This window comes from Bactrocera dorsalis, chromosome 3 (genome assembly GCF_023373825.1).
Source record: "Bactrocera dorsalis isolate Fly_Bdor chromosome 3, ASM2337382v1, whole genome shotgun sequence".
In the NCBI taxonomy this organism is placed as follows: Eukaryota; Metazoa; Arthropoda; class Insecta; order Diptera; family Tephritidae; genus Bactrocera; species Bactrocera dorsalis.
Window position 1 is genome coordinate 69,807,360 of NC_064305.1, and position 17,272 is coordinate 69,824,631.

The 17,272-nt window shown below is 33.7% G+C and overlaps 2 protein-coding genes and 1 long non-coding RNA gene across 6 annotated transcripts in view; 1 reads left to right on the forward strand and 2 right to left on the reverse strand.

The window, feature by feature from the left end:
* Window positions 1–194: 194 nt before the first annotated feature.
* On the reverse strand, window positions 195–7,946 carry LOC105222889 (acidic leucine-rich nuclear phosphoprotein 32 family member A). Of its 4 annotated transcripts, none has more exons than XR_007422408.1 (9): window positions 7,700–7,940; window positions 7,016–7,626; window positions 3,968–4,131; window positions 3,682–3,894; window positions 2,684–2,784; window positions 1,744–1,808; window positions 1,443–1,674; window positions 1,121–1,371; window positions 195–1,061 (listed from the first exon to the last, which is right to left on the reverse strand). XR_007422408.1 is itself a non-coding variant. In XM_049453527.1 (9 exons), exons 2-9 carry the CDS (start codon window positions 7,061–7,063, stop codon window positions 1,322–1,324), a joined length of 1,221 nt encoding a protein of 406 aa, XP_049309484.1. In that variant the 5' UTR covers window positions 7,064–7,626; window positions 7,700–7,946; the 3' UTR covers window positions 195–1,321. The 4 variants fall into 4 exon arrangements, 3 of the variants coding, with proteins under 3 accessions (XP_049309484.1, XP_049309485.1, XP_049309483.1); XM_049453527.1 differs by adding an exon at window positions 1,878–2,225 and having other exon boundaries at window positions 195–1,371; window positions 7,700–7,946; XM_049453528.1 differs by having other exon boundaries at window positions 195–1,371; window positions 7,700–7,944.
* LOC115065889 (uncharacterized) lies at window positions 4,577–5,865 on the forward strand. Its single transcript, XR_003845579.2, has 2 exons — window positions 4,577–4,876; window positions 4,939–5,865. It is a non-coding gene; the product is annotated as an uncharacterized LOC115065889 (long non-coding RNA).
* A 3,150-nt stretch (window positions 7,947–11,096) lies between the features above and the next one.
* Window positions 11,097–17,272, reverse strand: part of LOC105222908 (uncharacterized) — a 260,085-nt gene continuing 253,909 nt past the window's right edge. Inside the window, exon 4 of the mRNA XM_049453534.1 lies at window positions 11,097–16,974. Coding sequence (XP_049309491.1) covers window positions 16,868–16,974 — 107 coding nt within the window. The 3' untranslated portion in view covers window positions 11,097–16,867. The remainder of the gene's footprint in view (window positions 16,975–17,272) is intronic.

The following is a 17,272-nucleotide window of genomic DNA, read 5'->3' on the forward strand; positions in this document are numbered from 1 at the left end:
AACACAAACTCTTTGTTATGATGCATTGATTGTGCAGCGTGAGTGGGTGATGTGCAAAATTAAACAAAATAGTTTCACCATTGTGAAAATAAAACGGTCTTATGCATGAATGTACGCAAAGGCTTATTTAACATGTAAAAAGTACTTTGAGCTAACTGCAAAAACCAAAAACGGAAATAAAAAACAGGCAAACGTCTTATTTAAGGAAATAGTTGCTTATGCATTGCTCTCTTTTGCTGTTGTTGGTATGTATGTATACATATATATTAATAAACTTACTGTATAAGTAACTAATTAATGCTACTAAACAATAAACAATTTTTTTTTGTTTTTTATTGTTAATACGCCGGCTGGTGTTACTTCTTACCCGGTTATTTTTCTGCTTGTTTCTTTTGATTTATTTGTAATTACCCAACAGCTCTACAGCTAAGACACTGAAAAATGTTCTTTAGCACATTCTTCTCACTGACATCACATTTCACATGCAAAAATTACTATTGTCCTCAGCTGTTAGGCAAATTTCTTTTATGATTTTAGGATATATACTTTTGCAGTGTGGTTATTGTTGTTGGTGTTTCTAGAGGTTGTACAATTTGCACTTCATAAAATTTCCCTTTTCATGCCATCGTTGAATTGTTTTTTTTTTTTTTTCATTTCTTTCATTCTTCCTTATATAGGTCATGCTTAAAATAATCACTATTTTAATAACTTTTCTTCTTTATAATAATTATCATGTACTCTTTTTTACTAACATTCTGATTTGCCATGCTGTTGTTTTTTTCTTGGATGCTGCGCCAACGCCAAAAACATTTCCATATGCGTAAGTATATGTGCTTGCCTTTGTTGACGTTTGCATCAATTGCTTGGCTTTCCATTTCTGTCTCTCTTCTTTTTTTCTTCTATACCTACATACAAAATTTTTTCGCGCCACCAAAATGTTCTAATATGCATAAATATTATAATAATTGTTTTTGCTTGTTGCATGTGGTTGGTTGTTATTGTTATTTTGTTGTAATAATAGTAGTAGTATGTGTATGTGGTTGCTGCTATTTCATGAAAATCTATAGTAATATTTTAATGATAAATATAAACGCCGTGTTTACAATATTTATTGTATTACTTGAATCTTTCAAACTTGCTGCTGGCTGATTTGTTTGCGCTTCTCATTAATGTATAAACTGATATAGACATGTGTTGTTTTTGTTTTAGTTGTGGTTTTTGTTATTATATCTTTCTTTGTTAAATTAAAATTGTAGAAAAACGTTAATTGGATTTTTGTAAACAAATGCTACGATGATGCGTCGTCATTATAAAGCACTTTTTAACCGTCGTGCTTTCTTTTCTTTCCCCGAGCCTGCGGTTCCTCCTCTTCTGTTAACAAAAAAAAAATAATATAAATTAACATTTGTTTTTAGCCTTGTTCCCGGCACTAGTGTACTCACCAGCAGCGCCATCAGCGGTAGCGGTATTATTTGCTTCAGCGGTTTCTGCTTTTGCAGCGGCGGAATTGGATGACGATTTTTCCTTGCCTGCTTTACCCTTAGCAGACGCATTTCCCCCCTCTCCTTCGCCGTCCTCATCACTATCATCGTCATCGGTATCCTCAAATTCATCTTCAGCTGCATTCTCTTCATCCCATTCGGAGTTATCCTCTTCCAGATCTTCATTATACACCTACAGAAAACAAAATTTATTTAAAATTGTTGTATTAAGCTCATAAATATGTATTTAACGAATGCTCACCTCCGATAACGAAACGTCAGATGTGGATACATACGAGCTGGCATAGTCCTCCTCATCGCAGGAATCTGCAATCAAACAAGCACAACGTTCATAAATTAATTAAAATATGAACGTTACTGTTTAGAAATGCTTACAAAACGTGGCATTTGCCAGATTAAGTATCGCTAAAAACCAATAGAGTATAAGAGCAAAAGGCAATGGCGGTGCATTCGCTGTTTCAGCATCCGTTGGCTTGGCCAATATTGCATCTGTGGCCTGAGATGCCGTGGATAGCTTATCACAGTTAGAACTTGTTGCCACATCTTTCAATTTTATTTCCTTCAACAATTCATCTAAGTCATCAACTTCATCAACAGTCTTTTGATTTTTCGCAGCAGCAGTGTTGCCCTGAAGCTGTTTCTTTGCCTTTACACGCTGCTCAAACTCTTCCAACTCATCCAAATCAATTTCAATACCATTTAAACAAAACGCTTTTTGCGTGTCTGAAAATGTTGGTAGTTGGGATGGGTTTATTTTTTGCGTTTACAACTTTATCTTAAAATTTTCTAATTTAATGTATTATGAGCGTGTGTGTGCAGTTAAATATGATGACCAATGAAAAAGTTCCTATGAGGAATGTCTCCAAAATCTTGAGTTTACTTTGAGCAATAAGTAAAAACATTAAATTACTGAAATTTTGCAACTAAACATTTGCTACTTCAAACTATGAGAAATAGTATAGCGGATTAGTGTTACCACTGTCCAAACAAAATTGAAAACTTTTAACAGAATTTGCTCTCTGTCCTTAAGACATTTAAAGAACAACAGATGAATGAGATTGCACAAGTTAAACTGGGCAATACTTTTCACATTAACAATTCATTGCAAACCCCAGTATGTTTGCGTACACCTTACGTGAATTCCAGTCCACATTTATTTTTGAATATATTACTGCACTTACCTTCTTCCTCGCCATCGTCGTCACCATCATCTTCGCCATCGTTGCCGTTAACCTCGTCATCATCATCTTCTGAAGGCGCTTCCACATCGTTCGCATCAAAGCTAAAGCAATTAAAAAGGTGGTAAAATGTTACAAATAAAAAACACCATACATTTTGGCGCTCTGGAGACGATCCAATAATTGCGTCGAACACTTTAACAGCCTTGACATGCAACGTTAATCCGTATTAACTGCGCACTTAATCAGATCCAAATTTATAGTTGACAGACGGTAGCTATGCGAGTTTGAAACTCTCGTTGATTGTAATTTTTATAATATTTTCAATGAAAATGGATAGAACATAAACATTGCAATTGGTAGCCGACCATTTTTTACAAAAACATAAGTATGAACACGTTATTTTTAAAACTGCATCACAACATAAAACGTCGTTTTATTATTGAAAATTTGAAAAACAGCAGTCAGTATTGCTTGTTTTTCATTCACAATAGATTGGCCATATTTAACAACGTTGCCAATGAAAATGCAGCTCACTTTTTCAAATTTTGGGTATTAAATGGGAATTAGCAAAAGATTTATCTTCACTAACTCCTGAATTAATCCGGATTAATGCAATTCTATAAGGACGTTAAGGATTCATTAAATGAGTCGCAATCCATTCGCAAAAAGTTACAATAATCTGTTTTACTGGATATTTGTAATTCTGCGAGAAGATTTTCATGCGTAATTTATTACCACTCCACTTTTGCCTTTTTCTTTTTCAATTTATTTTTCTTCCTTTTCAGTAAAATTGCAGCACATGCCAATAATAGATAATCATCATCCGACGTCGACATGGCAACCGTACGCTACGAGCTCAAAACTAAAACTGATGTTTGACGTGTTTGTTTGATCGTTTGCGGACAAAACACGAGTGTGTAGCACACTAACACATATGCACTGTTTGAAGTTATTATTCGATCGTCTCCGGAGCACTTAATATCATATCGTCAACTTACCCATCCAGGAATTTCAAAGATTTCAACATTTCGAAAATCTTTTCACGGTAATTATCAATTTGTGTTGCTTCGTTATTAAACAAATCCAAAACAGCGAGTTGTTTGAATTCCTCTAAAGGTTTCAGTGTTTCCAGATCCTTAATTTTATTGCCCGACAGGTTAAGGTATTGTAATTTGGGGCTTGTAGTCAAGTAGTTGAGGCCATTTGATATTCTGCAAGTTAAATTAAAAAATAATAATATATATTTTATGTCAAAATTTGAAAAAATGAAAGTTTCGAAATTACCTGTTATCGGAAAGTTCGAGTTTCTTGAGATTGGGCAACTTGGGGAAACCTTTTAGTGTGGTTAAACCAACATTGATTAAGCTCAACGATTCGAGCGCAGTGTACTCATCTGTAAGGCCCACAATACTTGTACTCCGACAATTATCCAGATTTAAATCTGTGATCTAGAATGGAAAGTTACATATTAAATTTAAATTCTAAGTGTAATTATTCTAATTTTTACTTATTTTTTCTGTAACATAGATTCAGCATAAAAATTCAAAATTAGAATAAATGCAAAAATTAATACTCTTGCGATTTTTCATAGCATACCAGAAATGTTAACCAGCGGGAAGTGCGCCGAACAAAAGGAAATGCAATCCAAAAAAAAAAGAAAAGGAAAGAAACATAAACTGAAAAACGCACTGCTACAAACATTGCGCACATACAGCTGTGTTCCTATGCCAAAACGTGCCACCAACATTTCTGTAAAATAGCCAAAGAACGATTGACGTTCCATCCACACAGCGTTGCATTCAGCACACCAATTACGTTTGCTTTGAATGTGGGTGAATCGAAAATAAAAATGTGGTATGGCGAAAGCGAATGTTATAGCCAATTTTGCCCCAAATAGCCCCAACGCAGCAGGCGCAACAAAGATGAAAATAGTTGCACTCGAGCAAGCGTTCATAAATGACCGACCGACCGCCTATAGTGCGTCGCGTTGTGAGTGTGTGAACGCAAAATATACATCATAAGAAACACAAAAGAGGGTAAAAAAAAAGAGTAGCGCATACAAGGAAAATCGATTATGGCAAGAAAACTGCAGCAACCTGTCGCCAAATTAACAAATGCAACGCTATGTGGACAATATTTGAAGCTAATACAACGTTAAAAACAATGAGAATGCCCACAACCAGTTAAAAAAAGGTAACAAATATGCTCAAGATAATTTGGTAATGCAAATCAAGAGTTTATGTAATTCTACAAAGAATGTATGAAGGTATTCTGTTATCGCCGAACCAACAAAAACCAAGATGGCAGCGAATATGGAGTATACGGCGAATTGCATAGAAGAAAGAATGGCGGAAATTGTGAGATACACACGGCATGGCATACATACAAACAAACATATGTATATGCGAAGCGACCTATTCCAAAAAAAAAGAAATGTCAAGCTATTTCATTACAATAACAAGAAACAGCGAAGAGCAAATTTAACAGTGCAACAGTAGTTGGCATGTTGTCATTAGCATTGAATAACACACAAGCCAGCATACATATATTATTTCATTTACGTACATATATGTAAATATTCTACACTAGTTGTTGCTTCCGTTCTGCTAATACAAGCAATTTGCAACACCACCACCGCTAATTATCTGCTTCGACATAAATTTGAAACTTGACGGTGTTATGCTGCGACTTGGTGTACCGCCATTTGTATATTTGACCACTGCGGTGGATCTATAGATAAGCAATAGCGCTGTGTTTTTCTTTATAAGGAAACAGGAAGCTTGATAAATAAAATAGCAGCGTTAAGGTATTTCTATCAAAATGTCCTAACAACCGCGCAAGTATTAAGAGGCGCCAACTTAATGTAGGACTTCATTTTACTTGTCGCCAAGGAGCACACATTTTATTTTTCGATCAGCTATAGATGTGTTAGTATGATTTTGAGATATACTGAAAATTCAAAAAATGATAGAATACGCTGACCTTTATCTTGTCAACAAAGTCATTAAAAAAAAAAAACGTTCAACGGCCGCATCACGGCTGTACTACCCTTCATATGTTCATTTTTTTTAGAATAAAAGGGTATAAAAAGAACTTTAACTTGAGTTTATCGATAAGTTGTATGGTCAGCTAATGCTACTGTGGTGCGATTCGAACAATTTGTTCAGAGATTATAAAGCAGTTGACCAATAATCGAAGTCAAATGTTAAGATACATTGTCAAAAACAAAAATATTTCTCCACACAAGGAGTTAGTTTGACTGATCACTTTTTATGACAGCTATATCCATAGCAGTTCGTAACCACGAAGGTTTTAATAGTTTCAGAACGATATCTCAAAAAGTATGGGGCTAGCTTTTGCTAATTCCTAATAGCCAAAAACGATTCAGTTCTCCACCACTAGAAGATAATTTAGATGAATTTAGCGATTCGCAAGACATATGCTTATGAACTTTAATTGGTTGAACGAAATTTGAAATTTCCATAGGTACATAATCAATACATACAGACATTTCGGTTTGTGCCAATGTGTATAGTACTCATGTATTATCGCATGGGTAAACCTAACCTTAGGAATTTTGTTAGCGTTACTTATAACTTCATTACCTGATACAAATTCACATTTTAGTTTGTATCAAAAGCACTGGACAACTAAATTATTTAAAAATAAACAAATAAATACCGCCATCAACGTATGAATAGCAGAAAGTGCTCTATACGTGACTACATTGGCAACCCTCGGGTAGCCTAATGCGTTGTTACTGCTGAAAAGGTAATATTCACATATGCCTACACACTGTACGCCCTGTATGTGTACGTGTATGCATGACTACACGTGTGTGCGTATGCGGTTCCACACGCGCGTTTATTTGTATGTTCAATGCGCACTCATGGCAGATTAATTTTTTCGAGACAAATTAATTTCCTTTGATATATGTAAGTTCGATCCGTGTTGCTGCTGATGTTGGTGACGAGAAGACCGTACGATGAAAAACAATATTGTCTGTACACCCTGTGCTGATATTTGGGGAACATGCACCCAATGTCTAACCCTTCCAACAACCTGCTGTTGCAGTCACTACGCTATTTTCTTATAAAAGTATAAATGGGGATGCCAAAACCGTGGCTAAAAACAAAGGGAGGGCAGCAAAGACATACGCACATAACATGCATATATTACATAGTATATTAGCGCACACAGGAACTTGGCGTTACTTTGGACGAAACAAAATATAAGGTTGGAAATGAATACACTAACAAATAGGCTAGCGCGTGAGCTATTACAAAGGGCAGTAAACATACAAAATTATTAATTAATTTCAAAAGTGCTTACCTGATTCGCTTTACGTGCGCGTCTTTCCAGTTCTATTCTCTTTTCCATTTTATATTTTTATTTTTGGATTTTCTTCTGATGCACTAATCTCACTTTTTCACAAGTAATTCTCAGCTGCTGTTGCAATTTCAGCTCCTTTTTAGTGAAACAATTACACACTTGATTTTTCGGAATTTCTGCGTTGATATTATCAAATGCAGCTTCTTGTCGCGCCTATTGCTTTTTCTGGTTTTTAACAAATTAATATTTCAATGTTAAGCACTGTCACACACCGTGTAGTCGACTTGAAAATCTGAATGTTGTGCTCCTTTGCTGCTGCTGCTGTTGGCTTTCCTATAGTTGTTTTCTCCCCCACACACACACACACGCGCGCTGCGCTGCGTTAACTGCCAAGACGGGTGTATGCGCCAATAAAACAAAATGCAAAAAAGAAGCACCAAAAGCAGTTGTCGACCGCTGTTGCTGTTACTGTAGTCGTCGTTGTTGTTGTTGCTATAATAGCTATTGACTCGCCTCCTGTACTCTACTCTGTGTTCTTCTGGTGGTCGTCGTCGTCGTCGCCGTCTTTGTAGGCTCTATATTTGCTTTCGCCTGCCTATACGCGTTGTAATCTATTGCAAATTTTGCGTTAACGTAATAATTCACTTCTTTTACTTGACAAGCACACAAACAAACTTTGCTTACCTGTACAAGAACCACTGCCGCTTTATAGCAAAACAATTTTTACGCTATTTCTTTAGCAAACTGAATTTACTAGCTTCACATGCGAACAGTCAGCGCTTCAGAAATTTTTCTGGCGCTTAATCAGCTGCGTCAGGATTTTTGTCTGTTTTTCAAGATATTTTCTATACGTAAATTCAACTTGAAACTTATCTGCACTTTTCCACGCTTTTCTACTACTGTTGGCTGCTGTTGCTGCTGCTTCTTTTGATTTGCCTTTTCGTCGCTTCGTAGGTTCGCAATTAAATCGCCGCGCACAGGGCTGCCAATATTTGTTGAATTCGCCTGCGGCTACAGTTGATTTTTTGACGTACTATTTTTGTTGTAATATAATGACAATTTGAGGTTATGTTCTTAAATTGTATTAAGTTATATAATAAAGCAAAAAAAAATTTTTTATTAGCAAAGTATATATGAACAATATTGTTTTCTTTTCTATTTGATTTGTATGAAAAGGTAAGTTGACATTTGTAATAAAATATTTGTTATTTAAATAGATTTCTATGTGACTTACAGCACATATAAAAAATATTAGTTTATAGTGTTTTTTGTGACAAAAAAAAAAAAACAATTAAAAACTATTAAAATGTAACATGTTAGTTATAAAAGACGGCTTAATGTGTGTAACAACTTATTGCATAAAGGAAAATCGCTGAGCTTGGCAACTCTTCTTCTATTCGCTTTAGTTTCCTTCAACCCGTGCGATACGGCAAATTATTAACTCACATACAACCCCACATGTACGTTTTCAATGGTAGCGCAGCCGTGTCAGTTGATTGTTTTTTACTCTACATCCTCTTATTCATATTAATTTTTCAAGTTTTCATTTCATATCGTTTCATTTCGCATTAATTCCATTTTTTTTGCAAATGCTGCGTAATATTAGCCGCTTACACCTGCTACAATCAATTTTCTCCAGCTTTGCTTTTTTGCCCAACCATTACATAACAGTTATTGTTGTTGGTAAGCTGAATTTGGTTTTTAATGTAGTTAGCGTTTTTAAAAATTTCTCTTAACCTCAAAACCGCTAATTTCATATGCATTTGTTCCGGTTTTGAAGAAAGTGATTTTGGCGCAAATTGCGTTTTTGCTTCAATTCCATTTTTTCTACGTTTGTTCCACCATTGGAATTTGTTTCGTTATTGCAATTTCTCTTCTGTTTTGTTTGTTCCATTATTGTGGGTTGTTTGTGTTATTTTGTTCGTTTTTCTTGCGGCGAAAAAAGTTGGGAGCGCGTTCGGCAAACTAGTAGAGCGCAGGGTTGATTTGAGTAGTTGTTACTTGTAACGTTACATAACGGCTTTTATATGAAATTTTAATGTGTGTTGCAAATTCAAATTTGAATTTAAATATGTTAAAGCAGCGTTGCATTTAGTGCTGCCCTTTTCTTAGTTAACATACAAATAGGGTTTAACTATAATTTTTTCAACTCTTAAACATATGTTGTGATTATTTTTAGTTATTGCTGCTTCGCTGTCTCCTTACCCTTTTTTTGCATCCTACTGTTTAGCGATGCACTTGCAGTATTGCCAGATTTCTAGAAAGTGTTTGCTTTAACTAAAACACAGCAATCTTTGTTTTTCCTATTATCTTTCGAAAAAGCTTCCATTTGTTGCCTAAACTAAGTGCAGTTTTAAGCTTTTTTTAAGACTCTCTTCTCACAATCAATATAACCTCACTTTTGCAGAATAAACTAAGAGCGGTTTAAAGCTTTTTTAAGGCTCTCTTCTCACAAGCAATGTAATCACACTTTTCTAATCTCGGTTTAAGATTCTCTTCTCACAAAGAACATAACCTCATTTTTGCTGCATAAATCAAATGCAGCTTAAAGCTGCCCTTCCCACCAACAATATAACCTCATTTTAGCTTGATAAATCAAATGCAGTTTTAAGCTTTGATTAAATTTTTCTTCTCACTAAGAATCGAACTTCACGTTTACTGCATAATACAGAAGCAGTTTTAAGCTTTGTTTAAATTTTTCTTCTCACTTACAATCTAACCTCACTTTTGCTGCACAAAGCAAATGCAGTTTTATGCTCTCTACTCACAAACAATCTAATCCCACTACTTTAGCTCCATTTTTATAATTACTTGCCTTCTTTAAGCTGCACTATTTTCCAATTGTAAATAAAACACTCATATTTTTTGTATTTTTTTGTAATTAAATCAGTTACAAATAATTCTTTTTTACTGATTCTACGCGCAGGTGTCCATCTTTATTTTTTCTTTATTTCTGTTTTATGCATTAACATTTATTATTAATATATAATCTTTATTTTTAATACGCTGCATGTTTTGTATTTGATTTCTTTTAAGTATTAAGATTGTTTACTCTTCTTTATTCTTTACTTAGTTTAGTCATTTAGCAACAGTTAACATTTAGAATTACTTTTGTGTGTGTCCGTTTGTCATTTTCATTTGCTTTGTTTGTTTTGGTTTTTAAATTGGCTATTCAATGTACTGTTATTACAATAGTTAATAATAATTACATAATAATTAATGCTAATTTAGAGATTTCCTTGTTTCAGTTTATTTGACATTTTACACATCAGTGACCGTTACTTTTTGCTTAAAAGCTCAACATCCTCCCCACTTATTTATTGTTCTGCTGTATTTTATTATTTTTTTTTTTCTTTTCTTTTGTAATTTTTCGTTTCATACAACACTTTTGTTAATTTATTTAACAATATATTTTATAAGCAGAATTCTGGCATTTTCAAGAATTTTAGACTTCTGTCAGCTCTGTTTAGCGCATATAGTTAGTTTTGCCTGTTTCTTTAGCATTTTCTAGCTATAAACTTTTCTCGTGTCTCTTTTTGTAAACACTACTATTTTTAACGTTTCGTTTGTTTGCTATTTACAATGATTCGCTCAATTGCCTACTGTTGTATCTACTAGTTAAATCGAACACAGCTTCATACTTAATTGAGCAAAAGATTGACAAATTAGTTAAGTCTCTCGTCTCGTAGACTTCTTTGCATTTATATTGTTAATATTTCATTATATTTTCAATGGTTTTTTGAACATATGTAATTAATATGCAATTACACCAAAAATTGTCACTTCAAGTACAAAGTAATAATTTTGTGTTTAATTTGGAAAAAATAACTTCATTTCCAATTTTTAAATATTTCCATTTAATTTTTTAGTTTTTTTTTAATTTAAAGCTTTTAATTCAACACTTAATAAAACCATTTAAGTATTATTTCTTGACATGACCAACTGACACATTTTGTTGTTACTACATACACAGTTTTAATAACAAATTATTTTGCGCGTTAATGCAATCAATAGTTGTTAAATTTGTTTAAATCGTTCTTTGCTAATTTTTGTTATTAAATAATGTTTTTTATAATATATATTTTTCCATATTAACAACACATATTTTCTTGTGTCCACGCTGTTTGTGTCACGCTTTTTCAAGTTTTTATTAATTTAATTTTTGTTATATTATGCATACTCTTTTGCAAGTACTCCTAGTAGTGACAGGCACAATCTCATGCAAAAAACATTTGTCTAATTTGCTTAATTTTATACAATATTCGTAATTTATTTACTACAATTACGTTCGCAGCCATGCTCTAGCTAAAATCCGGCCTCATCGCATAAGAAACTAATATTTAACATTAATATTGCTGCAACTTTTGCATTTAATTACTTTAAATTAAAATTTAAACCTTTAATTAGCACTAAATCATAGATGTGGCTAAATAATTTAAAAGCTTTGTACGAAAATCAAGCTGGCAACCACCTGTTGCCGTCAGCATTGTCATGCCTGATTATCATAGTTTCTTTTTTAAGCGCGTTCCGCCGGAAACAACGCGTGTGTTAATAAAGTGCTCGATTAAAACTAAATAAAGTGTTAAATTATCGCTAATTAATATGTTAATAACTAAGTTAATGCAGTTTAACGCATGTGTAAACAAGTTAAGGTAAGCGCTTAATTGGTTAAGGTGCTACAAGCAGCGCAGTCGACGCTGGCCACTCTTGGATTTTACTTATTTGCCAATTTTCATCAAGCATATTGTTCTTCAGTCAGCGCAGTCGACGTAGGCTTCTGTTGCCTTTTTCTTCTGTGCCAAATTTTTTTAAAATAATTGTTTCAACATTTTTTTACACAATTTGTATATAAAACAAAAGCAATTAGTAATTGATATTAAATTAAGAAAACTGCGCATTCAAAGCAAGGCAATTGGTTAAAGTTCTTCAAGCAGCGCAGTCGACGCTGCCCGCTTTTGGATTTTACTTACGATTTTTTGCAAATTTTCGTCAAGTAAATCGTTTCAAAAGAGTTTATTTTGTACACTTTGTGTATATAACACACGCGATTCATAATTTTTTATTAAATTAGCAATTTAAATGATCTGTGCACAATTTTTTGATAAACTTGAATGGAAAATTTCAACTTCTAACTTCTTTAACATCTGCCGACAGCAACAGCGCTGTGATAATTTTTTTTTTTACCAAAAATTAAATTAACATAAAGTACTAGCAAATTTTGAAGTGAATAATGCAATTAGTTTGTTCGTATAATACGTTTATTATTAAAAAACTTCTGTAATATGTTTAAAGCCATGGCCAACGACGAATTCACTCGCAGCGACTATGCTCTGCAATTTCTTCTTTGATTTTTTTATGCTTTTTTTTATTAATTCTAATAGTTTACAAAACACTACGCATATTTTATTAACTCGCCTGTCTTTTTCATTAAATTAAACAGAGCAAAATTTTGCCCGAATAGTCCAATGTTTTACTTTATACTTTTTAATTTGAAACCGCCAGTGTAAATGCTAACGCATAATAAAATAAACGTCACCGAAAGCAGTAAATTAAAAACAGGGTGGTGGCAAGGAATAATTTTGTATATAATATAAAATTTTTAATCTTAATAAAATATAATTGAAAAAATATTAATTTTCAAAATGATTTTTGCAAAGTGACACCAAAATATATTTTTTAATGTTAATAAATACAAAATATTTAAAATTTTTAAGTCTTAATAATTACAAAATAATGAAATAAAGTAATTTTAACTTGAAAAATTAAAAAAAAAAAATATCTTTTGAAATATTCACAAATGATGTGTGGATTAAGTTTTTATTTTCATATTTGTGTATTGTTACAAAATTTTCGAAATATGGAATAAAAATTAAATTATAGAGAATTAAGATAATCGTAAATTAAAAATAATAATATACTAAGCCACCCCGGTAATTACATAGTTTTATTTTTTAATTTCACTTTTTTATATTTGCATTCGTTTATACAAATTTCATTGTACCATATTTGCAACAATAATAGTTATTAACGGAATTCTACTAAGCTACCATACAAGTAAAAACACACACCAAAACTTTTAAATAATTTTTTACGCTAAAGCTATAAAATTTTGTCAACATTTTCCTCAAACCCTACACTTTCAAGTTTTAACCGTTCTAAATAAATTAATTGTCTCATATTTGGGCACTTCCTGTGTATAACGGTATCCTCACAGAGTGCTTTTATGCAGCAAATGCATTGCTGCAACCAACAGCTGATTTTGGCGATATTCATCATTTCCTTTTGATCGTATTTCGGCGTCGGTTAATGCAAATTTTTAAGTTGTTTAATAAAATCTGTGCGTGTTTGCTTTGAAAGTGTGTAGTATTCAGTTTTTTAAACAATAAGAGTAAAGTGCTTGTGTGTTTAAATGCAGACGTTATGTTTTGTACGTTTACTATTCGCTTCTTGGAAAAATTTGCATTTTACAATTGTTAACCTTTAATGAAAGTGGACTATCTACGTAAAAGTTGTTAAAATGTAATATTCTTAAATTTAACCGAAGATTTACGTCGAAGATCATGCGTCTTAATGAATTTCTAATAAAAATCCTTTATTACTGGTGCCTGATCCAATGCCACATCGGTTGTGTGAAAGGTAAGGAGCACCAAGCAGCGTCTAATATTTGCATCGTTTAATGAGAATTTGAAAATTGAAATTTCAAATTAATGTCACTGTGAAAGGAAGTGTATAAAATAGGTAGTTGAAACTTGAAAGTGTAGCGGTTACTTCACTGTACATAGTTTATGCACATTTGTACATATATACGTACATTAATATGTTACTTTTTTTTATATATTTTGCTAGGCGCTTGTTACGTTTTATGTTCGTTATGCAATGTTACCGCTAATTATTGTTAATGATAAACGTTTTACTGCAATTACTTACATACATACATAACTACAACTATTGAATATCGTATTTATTGCACAATTACAAATAGTACTCGTTCTTTTGTTACTACGAGTATTAGGTTGCTTAGTACTTTCATCGATTTACTATATTTTTTTTATTTAGAGTACAGGTAATACGTATTTTATTGAATTTTACGTAGCATATTCCCTGTGTTTTCATCGATTAGTTACTTTTGTGTTTATTAAGTTTTATTTATTTAATTTTTATTTTTAATTCCTTTTTTTATTATTATATTTAATTTTTTTATTATTGTTATTTTATTTATTTAAATTATTATTTTTAATTAATTTTTTTTTTAATTTTCATACTACTGCTTTCAACTACCTTTAGCACTTAAAAAATTCGATTTTCCTTTGTTTTTATACATATTACAAATTTTACGTTACATAATTATACACAAAATTTTCGGCAGATAAACTGCTACTTAGGATACTAACTTGTTTTACATAATTGTTGATAATCAGTTATTTACCTACTCATACAAGTGAGTAGGTAAACGTAATAGTTTGCTCGTTTGGCCCAAAAAAACAACAATCTGCTTGCATTAGCTCTCAGGCAAATTGCCATGCTCAACTTTAAACATTTGCATTTTATAATTTATTTATACTATATATTTCATATCTATTTACAATAACAATGCTAATATCATAACACAATCTTCTTATTGCAGGTAGGTACTCATACGGGGACATAAGGCGGCGGTTGAGGGTAGCGATCCTTGGAGGTTGCAGGTGTTTGATTGATGGCATTCCATTTCTTTTGGGGAGAGTGATATTCACAAGAAATATACACATACAATTAATTATGCAATATTTACAAACGCGCACGGTATACGAAGAGAGTTTGTGCTTGGTGAATAATAGAAAAAATAATCGGACAAGTGATGGTAAAAGTAAAGTGAAAATAAAAATCATTACAGCATTTGCGCGTCAGCATATTTTACCGCTACGTTTACTGTGTATGCCGCTGAAGTGATGTTTTTGAAATTGTACCTGCTGATGTGAGTGTTTTTCGAAAGTTTTAGTTGAGAATATTATAATTTGCCTTGAATGTTTTAATTTTTTGATTTGTCCTTTGCCTAAACTTTGCGGTAGAGCGTAATTGTAATTTGTCGAACTTAACCTCAAACTAAAAAAAAATGTTTGGTGTTATCCCACTATTGGTGCGACCTACAAGTTTTTATTTTGATATTTCTTTTTGTAAAAAAAAACTTTTTCATTTGCGAAATACGTTTAGTCCTCGGCTAAGACCTATTGTGCGATCATTCCAATCTCAGTTAGGTTAAGAATTTTATACACGGTTTCTCAATTTCATTGCTCGCTTGTTGATTTTCGTCGATAGAAACATAAAATGTTCGAAAGTAATCAAATTTTATTTACGTACTATTATTGGTGTCCGGAAAGCTTTTTTTTATAACTCCAACACAGTTGCTGATCTAAGTACAAAAAACGAAAATGCCGATTTATTTAATTTTTTTGTCAAAATTAAAATAATTTTAAAGTTTTTTCTAGCCAACACAGTTATTTTTCTAAGCAAAGCACCAGGAATTTCGCCTTAAAGATAATATTTTTCGAAAGCAAAGGTTGGAAAGAACTCTTTTATGGCTCCAACACTGTTTTTGTTCGACAAAAACAAACGAAATTGCCGGCTTAATTCGATTTTTACCTAAAAAAAATTTTATAAAAAAAACAAAAATATTATATTATATTTTTAAAGTACTACCACTCAATCGCCGCGAAATGTCAAATCTTTAGCTCGTTTTTCCAAAAGCTTATGTATATTTAAAACACTCGTTTTTTTAATATGCAAACCCCGTTTACATCGGGGATTTTCGCTAACCATCAATACAATAACAACAGTGCACGAACGCTTATCTAATAGTTTTTACAATTTCGTCGCCAGATGCGCAGATTGACTGTCAAATATGGAAGCTTCCATTTAGTCTGCTGAAAAGTGCCTTGGGTCCAAGGCTCCTTTGACTTTGTAGTTTTGTACCATTTACAGCTTTAGCAATTGAACGCGTTGCATAACTGCAACGATGTTGCACGTATGACAGTGGTTATTATTGTTGTTGGCGACTACGTACACCTTGCAACAGAGGTGACTCGTTAATTGATGTGCCTTGGTCCATGTTTTGCGCCAAGCAAGCGACAGCAACAAAAGTACAGCCGCGCACCAAAACCGCTGCCCAGCCGATAGACTGACACACGTTAACGCTGTGCGATGCTACAAAATTTGTGCGAACATTGAAATTGACAGCTGTGCTGGCAAAGCCGCCTGTTGCTGCGGCGCATCTGGCTGCACTTGCTGCTGCTGCTGCCGCTGTGTTGCAAGGTGTGTGGCAGGTGATTGCGGCACATGCATGCTGGTCGGCTTTTTAGTGCCTGCTGCACCCTCCAACGTTGCACTCTGCATCGGTGCAACTCTGCGTCTCCTTACACCCCTCGTTATTAGCAAGTCCTCTACTGTTCGCGCCTCCAACGCTTTGCCGTCGAGCGCTTTTGTGTCAGCCGGCTCGTAGGTCGCTTGTGCGCGTTTCGCGTAAGCCGCCAGCGATGTGGATGCTGCCGTAAATGTGGTTGTTGCTGCTGCAGCGGCTGCTGCACCGCTGTATATGTCGTTCTTAGCAGCAGCTCTACTACTGCCCTCTTCTATTTCATTGTTTTGGTTGTCGTCGTCGATTTTTGGCTTCTCTTCAGCGAAGCGTGCCAAGTAGTGCACGAGTCCACCGTTCACGTAACCGAGCATTGCGCCATCGTTTTGTAGCTGCTGCTGTTCATCTTGTTGTTGTAGATGCAGTTGCTGCGCTTGTGTCTGCTGCAATGGCGGTTGCTGGTGTCGCAACAGCTGTGGTGGAAACTCGAATTTTCTACTACGCTCCGCTGAATCGCCGTTGTGTTATGGAATTTGTTGTAATGCTAAATGCGCCGCTGCTTCCGTGGCATTTTTGTTGGAGCGCGCACGATCCAACGACTCCTTGAGTAGGCGTTCACTCTCTTGGCGTACTATATGTGCGTGAGTATTAGCAAATGGGAGAGAGAGGGGAGAAAAAGAGAGCAATGTTAGTTTTGAGGGTAAATAATTGGTCAAGGTTCATTATGCGTTTATTGAAAAGGTTAACTCAAATTGAAATCAAATAATTAATAGGTTGCACCGTCGTATCTTACGCATTCGAGCTTTTCGTTTTTGTGTGTTAGTCTCTTATTTCTTATTATTTTTTTTACTTTTGGGGCGGGAATGTACACTTTCGTTGTTCACAATCACTTTTTTCTAATATTTGGCTTTCGTTTGTAGCTTTTTGTT